The sequence below is a fragment of the Castor canadensis genome, chromosome 7, assembly GCF_047511655.1.
Source record: "Castor canadensis chromosome 7, mCasCan1.hap1v2, whole genome shotgun sequence".
NCBI classification, from domain to species: Eukaryota; Metazoa; Chordata; class Mammalia; order Rodentia; family Castoridae; genus Castor; species Castor canadensis.
Window position 1 is genome coordinate 133,723,473 of NC_133392.1, and position 9,258 is coordinate 133,732,730.

At 42.2% G+C, this 9,258-nt stretch overlaps 1 protein-coding gene across 2 annotated transcripts; it reads right to left on the reverse strand.

The window, feature by feature from the left end:
• Positions 1-2,089: 2,089 nt before the first annotated feature.
• Ndufs5 (NADH:ubiquinone oxidoreductase subunit S5) lies at positions 2,090-7,486 on the reverse strand. 2 transcript variants are annotated; one of them, XM_020184304.2, is made up of 3 exons: positions 7,331-7,486; positions 4,820-5,037; positions 2,090-2,297 (listed from the first exon to the last, which is right to left on the reverse strand). In XM_020184304.2, the coding sequence occupies exons 2-3, from the start codon at positions 5,033-5,035 to the stop codon at positions 2,193-2,195; spliced, it is 321 nt and encodes a 106-aa protein (XP_020039893.1). In that variant the 5' UTR covers positions 5,036-5,037; positions 7,331-7,486; the 3' UTR covers positions 2,090-2,192. The 2 variants fall into 2 exon arrangements, with proteins under 2 accessions (XP_020039893.1, XP_020039892.1); XM_020184303.2 differs by lacking the exon at positions 7,331-7,486 and adding an exon at positions 5,129-5,238.
• Between the last annotated feature and the right edge of the window lie 1,772 nt (positions 7,487-9,258).

The window sequence follows — 9,258 nt, forward strand, 5'->3', positions numbered from 1 at the left end:
AATAGTGGACTGGGGGTGTAGCTCAGTGGTAGGGTGCTTGTCTAGCATGTGCAAGGCCCTGGGTTTGATCCTCACCACTGCAAAAACAAACAGAAACACAAATACTGTATGATTCCACTTATTTGAGTTACTTAAAGAAGTCAAAATCATTGAAACAGACAATAAATAGGATGAAGGTTGCGAGAGACTGGGGGAAGAGAGAACGGGAGTTAAGAGTTTCAGTTTTACAAATGAAAGAGTTCTGGAAATGGATGGTGGTGATGGTTAAACAACAGTATGAATGTGCTCAGTGCCACTAAACTGTACACTTTAAAATGCTCAAGGTAGTACTTTTCCCCACAGTGCTAGCAATTGCTAGGCCATGTTCCACTACTAAACTACATTCATGGCCTAAGGTAGTAAATTTTAATACCTTAATTAAAAATGATGTGGTGGTGCACACCCATAATCCTATTATTCCAAACACTGAGGCAGGATGATCTCAAGATTTTGAGGCCAGTTTGGGCTACATAGGGAGATCCTATCTCAAAAAGAGGAGGGGAGGGGATATGAACATGGTTGGTTCATGCCTGTAATCTCAGCTATTTGGAGGATTGAGGTTTGAGGCCAGCCAGGCTGAGGTTGGCTTGGACCAAGAGCCTATCTTTCTTTCCTGCTATAGATGGGATGACAGGCGTGGGCCACCATGCCCATTGAGATGGGGTCTTACAAACTTTTTTGCCTGGGCTGGTGTGGAACTGCAACTCTCTAGATCTCCTCCTCCCAAGTAAGCTAGGATTATAGGCATGAGTCACTAGCACTAGCTTTAAACAATTTTAACAGGCTTCATTATTCTGTTCCCATGAATCCTAGGCATTACTTCAATCATATTCACCACCCCTTCACCCTCACCTTTTCTCCCTCTCCCAAAGTCCATTTTATACTAGTGTCATTTTAATGTCTAAGTTAATTCCACATGAGAACATGCAATATTTGTCTTTCTTATTTTAATGTGATTTCAAGTTCATTTCCTAAAAACACCATTCCATTCTTCATGGCTAAATAACTCCATTGGGTGACACATTCTCTTTATCCATTCATCAGTTGACAATGGACACCTAGACTGATTCTAGTTTAGCTAACGTGAATAGCGTTCTATAAACATGAGTGTACAGGAATCTCTATAGTATGTACTTACATTCTTTCCAGTGTATGCCCAGGAGTGGTATTGTGGATCACATGACAGTTCTATTTTTAGTTTCTGAGGAACCTTCATACTGATTTCCATATGGCTGCAGTAATTTACATTCCCACTAACCATGTATACAAGGACTCCTTCCTTCCACCCCTAAGTCAGCAGCCAACATCCTTGTTTTTGGTGGTTTTTTTTTTTTGGCAGCACTTAAGTTTGAACTCAGGGCTTCCTGCTTGCTTGGCAGGTACTCTGCAACTTGAGGCACTCTACCAGCCCCTTGTTTGTTTTCTTGATGATTGCCATTCTCACTGGGGTGAGGTGGAATCTCAGTGTAGTTTTGATTTACAGTATCTTCATTTTTCTTTCAAAAACAGGTTTCTAAACATGTCAACTAGAAGTACCAATACTCAACCGATTTAAGATACCAAACTGAAAAAACAAATACTGTTTCTTCAAAATTAAATTATCTGGCCAGATATGGTGGTACATACCTCTAATCCCAGCAACTCAGGAAGTGGAAGCAGGAGAATCTAGAGTTAGAGGCCAGCTTGGCTTACACAGAACCTATCTCAAAAAGCCTAAATAAATAAATAAATAAATAAATAATCTGAACTTGGCACTCTCTTAGCCTTCAAGTTAGAGCTCACAAACCTTAAAACACACAACCATGGTCTTCACTGCCTCCTCCCCACAGCCTAAGTCTGTGTTACAGAAAATAAACCAGAATGGAAGCATTAAAGAATAGAGTGACTATTTCTGCTTCATTCACAGAATACCTCATACACGGTAAGCTATCAGAAAATGCTAATCATTCCCTACATGCTAATTTTTTAGGCACAGGTAAGTGCATTTTTCCAAACAAAAAAATAAGTTGCAATCTCATTATGGAAAACTATGATCCAAAAGAAAACAGAACAAGATGGAGAAATCCTTTATTTTTACACATTTTGATGAAGAGGTTTTTAGTGAACAACCTTTTCAGTGGAACACAAACAACTTGAAAATCAGCCTCCAGTGATCAGGGCCTGGGATCTGCCTTGCCCATGTGGTGAGGTGGGGGGGTGTACTTCCCTTCCTTTATTAGCTTCTCCCGCTGTTTCTGGATGGTCCACATGCGTTTCATCTGTCAGAGGTAAATAAACAAACAAACAAACCCCCCAAAAACCCATTAAAATAGAGGGAAATACCCACCAGAAAGTGAGGACCGAAGAAAGCTAGATTTTGGCTTCATTCTTAAACTCTAGAGGATGGCTTCTTATCTAAGAGGGCCTCTGAGATGAAATCTTTTTCCTTTTTTTACTCCCCAATGCTGGGAATCAAATCCAGCTAGCATTTAACTATGCCCCAGCCCTGATGTCCATCTTTTAAAAAGTAACTTGAAATCACTTCCCAAGCTTTTGAACAAATACATTTTTAGTATTAATAATGGCTCCTTGAAAACTTATAATTAAAGCTGGGTGCCAGTGGTTCATGCCTGTAATCCTAGCTACTCAGAAGGCAGAGATCAGAAGGATTTAGGTTTGAAGCCAGCCTGGGCAAATAGTTTGAGAGACCCTATCTCAAAAACGCACCACAAAAAAAAGGGCTGGCAGAGTGGCTAAAGTAGTAAGAGGGCCTGCCCAGGGACCTGAGCACTTGCTGTTCCCTTGCCTGGAGGAATCTTCCCTCTTACTCATGTGGCTTTAAGTCTGCTAAGTGTCTTCTATTGCTGAGCTCTTCTTGAACCATTCTAATACTATAAATACCATCCTCTTAAAACCCTACCACTTTCTTTCTCTTTATTTTCCCCATCACACATATCATCGAACACACCATATTTTAAGTATTTATTCGCTAATTTCCTGTCCTTCCTTCTACTAGAATGTAAGTTCCATGAAATCAGGGACCTTTTGCTGTTTTGCTTATTGCTATATCCCTAGTGCCTAGATAGTTCCTGCTACAATACATGCTTTGATAAATGTTTTTGAGTACCTTGTCTCAAAGGCATGAAGAGTTTTTATATTCAGTTAAATATCTCATTAACTTTAAAGAAGCAGTCTTGATGTAACTTCAGTAGAAAAAACACAAGTATCCTGAATACTGATACAAATATTAATCATTTTTAAAAGACTACATGCTTACATTTCTCTACTAAAGAATCTCCCAATAGAGAACTAGTCACGGTTGGGCTATGACACCACCATATGTCAAATCTTGGGGCTGAGGGTAAGTCAATAGTTATAGTACATGCTTATTAGGTGAGAGGCCCTGGGGTCAATACAGATACACAAAACCAAATAAAAAAATAAAGAAAAACACGTAGCACTTAGTGTTTTCGTGTTGTGGATTAAAAAAAGAAAACAAGGCTGTGGAGTAGCCTTACCAGGTCAAAATCTCAACTCCACCACTTACTAGCTATAAGAGTGCTTTGTTGTTGTTGATGTTTTATGGTGCAAGGGATTGCACCCAGGTCTTTGCACATGCAAACACTCTACCACAAAGTTATACCGCTAGGATATATGAGTTTTTTAGGATTTTTTGATGATGGTGGTGCATTTAATTAGACCCTAGGGCTTTGCACTTGCAAGGCACCACACTATCATTGAGCTGTACTCCAATTCCTCTTAAATTTTTAATTATTTAATGAGGAAAATAAGAGTAACTCATTTCACAGGCTTGTTTTAAGAAATGCGTTATTACATGCTAACAGTGCTTGGTTGTAACTGCCTGATTCACTTGCTGCTTTAACTACAGCAAAGTGTCTAGTCCTTTAGGATGACTTCTCAAATGGTATCTATTCATAAACTCACAGGATTAGGAGGCGACCTGATAACAAAATTGTAAATTTTCCAGGAAAAGGAAACCAAGACCAAGGGGAGGTGATTTGTTCAATCACAAAACCACTGGTGGCAGAAGCAGCATCAGAACCTGGCTCTTTCAACTCCCAACCCAATGTTCTTCTTGGGGTAAATTGTTCAAGACTGTTCAAAATCTTGATCTGTGCAATAAATAACTGGGAACCAAAAGAACAGAAATTAAGTCATGTTGTGAACATGAACCACCCACTGTTCCTCAGTAAGACTAAAATATTACCTAAGGATCAATATTCCTGCAGAGATCAATACAAAAACATACTGGCACTCTTTCATTCCTTTCAAGTTTGGCTTTACTTTATTCAAATGCCAGTAGCAAATGTTAACAGATAAGGATTTTTTGATCCAGATGACTTTGCTATAAATTTAACTGAAAATCTAGGTTACTTTCCTGAATTCCAAGAAACTGGAACTAAAAATATTAGGCAAAATGACAGCCCAAACTCAAAGATTTCTTCTCTCAGGAGATTTTCAAGAACCAACATCCAAAGCTGGTTGATAGTCTTAGCTTCATAGTCTACTGGAAAAATGGACATACACACATGCACTTTCTAACCTGGTGGCTACAGCAGAGTACAACACTAGCCAGGGAAAATTTGAGAGAAGATGAGCAAGAACACCAAGGAAGAGTGGACTCTCCTCAGATCCCAGGACACTTAAGTAGAGAAAGTGCTTCACCACACAAGTTTTGCCAATTCACATTAGGGAAGCCACTGTCCAATAACCAATTAAGAACACTTAAAAGAGTAGCCTGAAAAGACAAGGAAGCAATCCATCCCCCATATTGCCTTACTGTTTTCTGCCGAAGCAAACATTCTTTGAAATCATCAAGTTCTATGCTGCACTCTTTTTGCGCCCGGATACCACCAATTCCATGTGCACATTCTATCCATTCTTTTTCAAAAGCCTGGCATAATGTTGGAATCTTGAAGGGCTGTTCAGCATTCTGGATTAGTAAATGACGATCTAGACTAATGCCCAGCCGTTTCTGCAAGTCAAGGAAAGGCATGGCTGTAATGGAAGACAAAAGTAATAAGAAGAATGCCACAAGAGTGCAATCAAATCAGTCATTTCTAAGAAAAAATGAGATAGTTAATCATACCACACCCTCCAGAAAGCTGCATTCTCCAGATTCCATCTCACCAAGCTTTTTCATTAGTTTCTTCCAGCTTATGGCAGATGAGCAATCGCTGTGCCTTCACAAAACTTAAGGAAAAGAGAACTAGAACTAAAGAACAATGTATACACTGGGTGCCAGTAGCTCATGCCTGTAATCCTAGCTACTTCGGAGGCTGAAGTCAGAAGGATCATGGTTCAAAACCAGTCCAAGCAAATAGTTCAAGAGACCCTATCTTAAAATAAATAAATAAACAAATAAAAAGGGCTGATGGAGTGGCTCAAAGGTGTAGGGCCTGTTCAAACCCCAGTTCAGGGGGAAAACAAAACAAAACAGAAACACGATGCATAGAAATTCTCTGTATACTGATGAGGTCATTTTTGTCAAAAGCAAAAATTTTGGTTGTTTGGCCGGGCCCCAGTGGCTCACATGTGTAATCCTAGCTACTCAGGAGGCAGAGATCGAGGTCAGGCCTGGCAAATAGTTTGTGAGATCCTGTATGAAAAATACCCAACACACAAAAGGACTGGAGGAATGGCTCAAGTGGTAGAAAGCCTGCCTAACAAGTGTGAAGCCCTGAGTTCAAACCCACTACTGTCAAAAAGACAAAGAAACAAAAACCTATGAAATTAACTCAATAAAGTCACTCCTTTGAAACAGAGCTTAAGAAAACCGAAAAGAACAAAAAAGTACAATCACAACATATTTCTTTATATTTTTCTACCCACTCTTTGAAACTCTGGGGTTTGAACTCAAGCCTTCAAATTTGCCTTTTACTGCTTCAGCCACACCTCTAGCTCCATTTTTCGAATATCAATTTGGATGACATATCTCCTAAGAAGCCCTTCTGAATCCAGTGTCCCTCCTCTGTGTTGCTACAACAGTCTCAACGTCCAAAGGAATATTTTGCACATCACTGTAATGGACTATTTACTTGTATAAGCCCTACTGGATAATGTTGCTTTGAGGGCAGGGACCAATCAGAGGCTCAGTAACTGGTTAAAAAAAAAAAAAAAAGAATTTCAAACAACTTAAATGTGCCAGGCACCAGCGGCTCATGCCTGTGATCCTAGCTACTCAGGAGGCAGAGATCAGGAGGATCATGGTTCGAAGCCAGCCTGGGTAAATAGTTCATGAGACCCTATCTCGAAAATACTTAACACAAAAAAGGGCTGGTGGAGTGGCTCAAGAGGTACAGCGCCTGCCTAGCAGGTGTGAGGCCCTGAGTTCAAAGCCCAGTACAGCCAAAATGAAATAAATGTACAGTAATAAATAAATAATTAAATTCTGGTGCTCATTAGACTATGCCACATTTGGAGGAGGGAAGAATAGGCATGGCAAACACATAATAAATGTTGAGAGAAAGAAGGAGAGACTGAGACTACAATAATACCAAAGGGAAAACCACATGGAAATGGGCATGGTGGTGCATGCCAGTAATCTCAGCCACTCGGGAGGATAAGGCAGGGAGTTAAAACAAAAGGACCGGGAGCACAGTAGAGTGCTGGGAGCCAGGCCTGGGGTTCAATCCTCAGTAGGAGGTGGTGTGTGTGTGTGTGTGTGTGTGTGTGTAAAAAACACACACGTCAGTCAATGTAATTGTGTATGCCTAGCAGATTTACCGGCGAATTTAATTTCTAAAACTTCTTTCAGTCATCTACTAAGTAATTACGTTCCAGGCAGAGGAGAGCAGCAGCTCAACCTAAGCACCAGGGGCACCTACTGGCAGTAGCCAGGGTAAGAGTGATTCAAAGGGGAAGCTTCTTTGAGATGGGTTCAGAGTCCGCCAAGGTCGGTGGGCAAGGTCCCAACAGAGCAACGCTGAGTGTGGTAGGTGGGTTTGGGAAACTGAGGCCTCGGCGTGGCGGGAGCGCAGAGTGCATGACGGGAAGAAGCTGATGACGTTGGCTGGGCCGAAACCAAGCAGAGACCTTAAAGGCCGGAGTAAGCAGCGGGGACTTCAGGTCAAGAAACAGAAGGCCAAAGCATGAATGCGGCAGAACGCCCGATTAATCTGGGGAGACGAGGGCAAGAGGTGCAGTCTCCAGGCGTCGGGGACGTTGGCTGTACTGAAGGTGCAGAGAACACACCCAGAGCTCGGGCCCAGGAGAAGGGGACACCCAAACCAAGAGGGAATATTTCAAAGGGACGCTCCTTAACTGCCGCACGGACGTAAGCAGCTCTTACCTTCCCTCGGCAGTGCCCTTGTCTCCTTCCAGGACGCAGCTTTAGGGCGATCAGCAAGCGACGCAGCCTCCTGCCGTAAAGGAGGCCCGCTGCACGACGTATACAGCACGACTCCCGGAGTTGCCTTGCCGTCTCGCTTGGGAAACCGTAGAAACCCGGCCTACCGATCTGCGCCTGCGCGCACGTCAGCCTTGCGTTCTGGAGACCAGAACAACGGATAAACTGACCTTCGTTAGGCGACCGCGTTAGGGGAGGGTCAGCAGTTAGCGGCTCTCGCTGTGTCTCAGCGCTGTCCTCTCACGACAGTTCTGATTAGGGAGCGACGAGACCGAGGTTGCTTCCTCTACTCCCACACCAGGGAGTGTGAACCCAAACCACTGGGGGCAAAAACCTGGCTACGCTAACTTCTCTGTGACCCTGGTAGTCTTCCTAAATCTCATTGTGCCTCAGTTTCCCCCTCTGTTAAGTGAAGATAATAGTATCAGCAGCGCAGAATTGCTATAGGGACTAAATGAGTTAGGTATAAAGCATTCTACAGCAGTCACAGTTCTTTTTCGTTTGTTTTTTTTTTTGAAGGGGGAGGGGTACTGGAGTTTAAGCGCAAAGCCTCATGCTTGTTAGGCAAGCGCTCTACCACTTGAGCCACTCCGCCAGCCTCCATCACAGTTTTTTGATGTCTCGATTTCTGAAGTCTGCAGAGAGACTGCTACCATGTGCCCACTCCCTTTCACTAAATCGGAGTCTGTGATGTGTGTGTTTGGGAAGGGCAGTGCCCAGTGTGTATGATATGACACATGGGGTGGGGGGTGGAATCTGTTATTTTTGTCTAATCTTTGAAAAATCTTGTCTAGCTGGGCACTGTGGCTCATACCTCTAATCCTAGCTACTCAGGAGGCAGAGATCAGGAGGATGGTGTTTTAAAGTAAATTTTTATATAGTGCATAGCATTACTTTTGTGCATAAAAATAACTTGTTTTTTAAAAAGGCAATTTGTAGTTTGGGCTGAACAATTTTTTCCCTTTTAAGTGGTGCACTACCAAAACATTGAGAAGTCTAGCCTTTCAAACCTCAGTATGATTGGCCCAAATCTGCTTAATGTCCCAAACAAGATCTTGCTGTTTTGGAAGGCGGTTGGGGGCAAATAATGTATACACATGTAAGTAAATGTAATGATGATAAAATAAAATAAAAAGACCTTGCTGTTTCAGTATGTTCCTGGTAATGTCATGCAATCTGATCTTTTTGCTTTTCTTTCCCCTTGGAATGACGCCATTTCCATCTCACCCTTTTTTCATGCCCAATTTCTGCTTTGTTTTATTTATTTTAACCATGGAGTTTTACTAGGTAGCTCAGGCTGGCCTCAAACTCACTCATGATCTTCCTCCCTCAGCTTCTTGAGTGCTGGGATTACATCTGTGTGCTATCATGATATGCTTGTTTCAGGACTTCTGCATAGAATTTTCCCCCAAATGGGTTAATTGTCCCCAAGGCCAAGGACCACCCATTCTGGAGGAAACTCCTAAGGTCCACAAGTTGCTTGTTTCATTCAAGCTTTCCAACTCTTCCAGCCCTTACCCCAGCAGATATATGGTCCACATGAAATCAGAGTTATAATTCAACTAGAATTTCCTGAACACCCAAGGTATGCCCAGCAGAACACTGATGGATTACAGAATTGGTAAACTGTGGATCTTGACCATAAAGTGGCAAGGTATTGATCACTACCCTTTCCAATTCCTTCCTTTCTCCCTTCCTTCCTTCCTTTCCTTTCTTTTCTTCATCCTTTTCCTGATGCTGTTGTCATTTTCATGGTGCTGGGGATGAAACCCAGGGCTTCATAAACCACGCAAGTGCTCTACTACTTAGCTACACTGCCAGCTCTCCCTGACTTCTTATTTCTCAGTGGTATCATTTTTCCCAGTCACTTA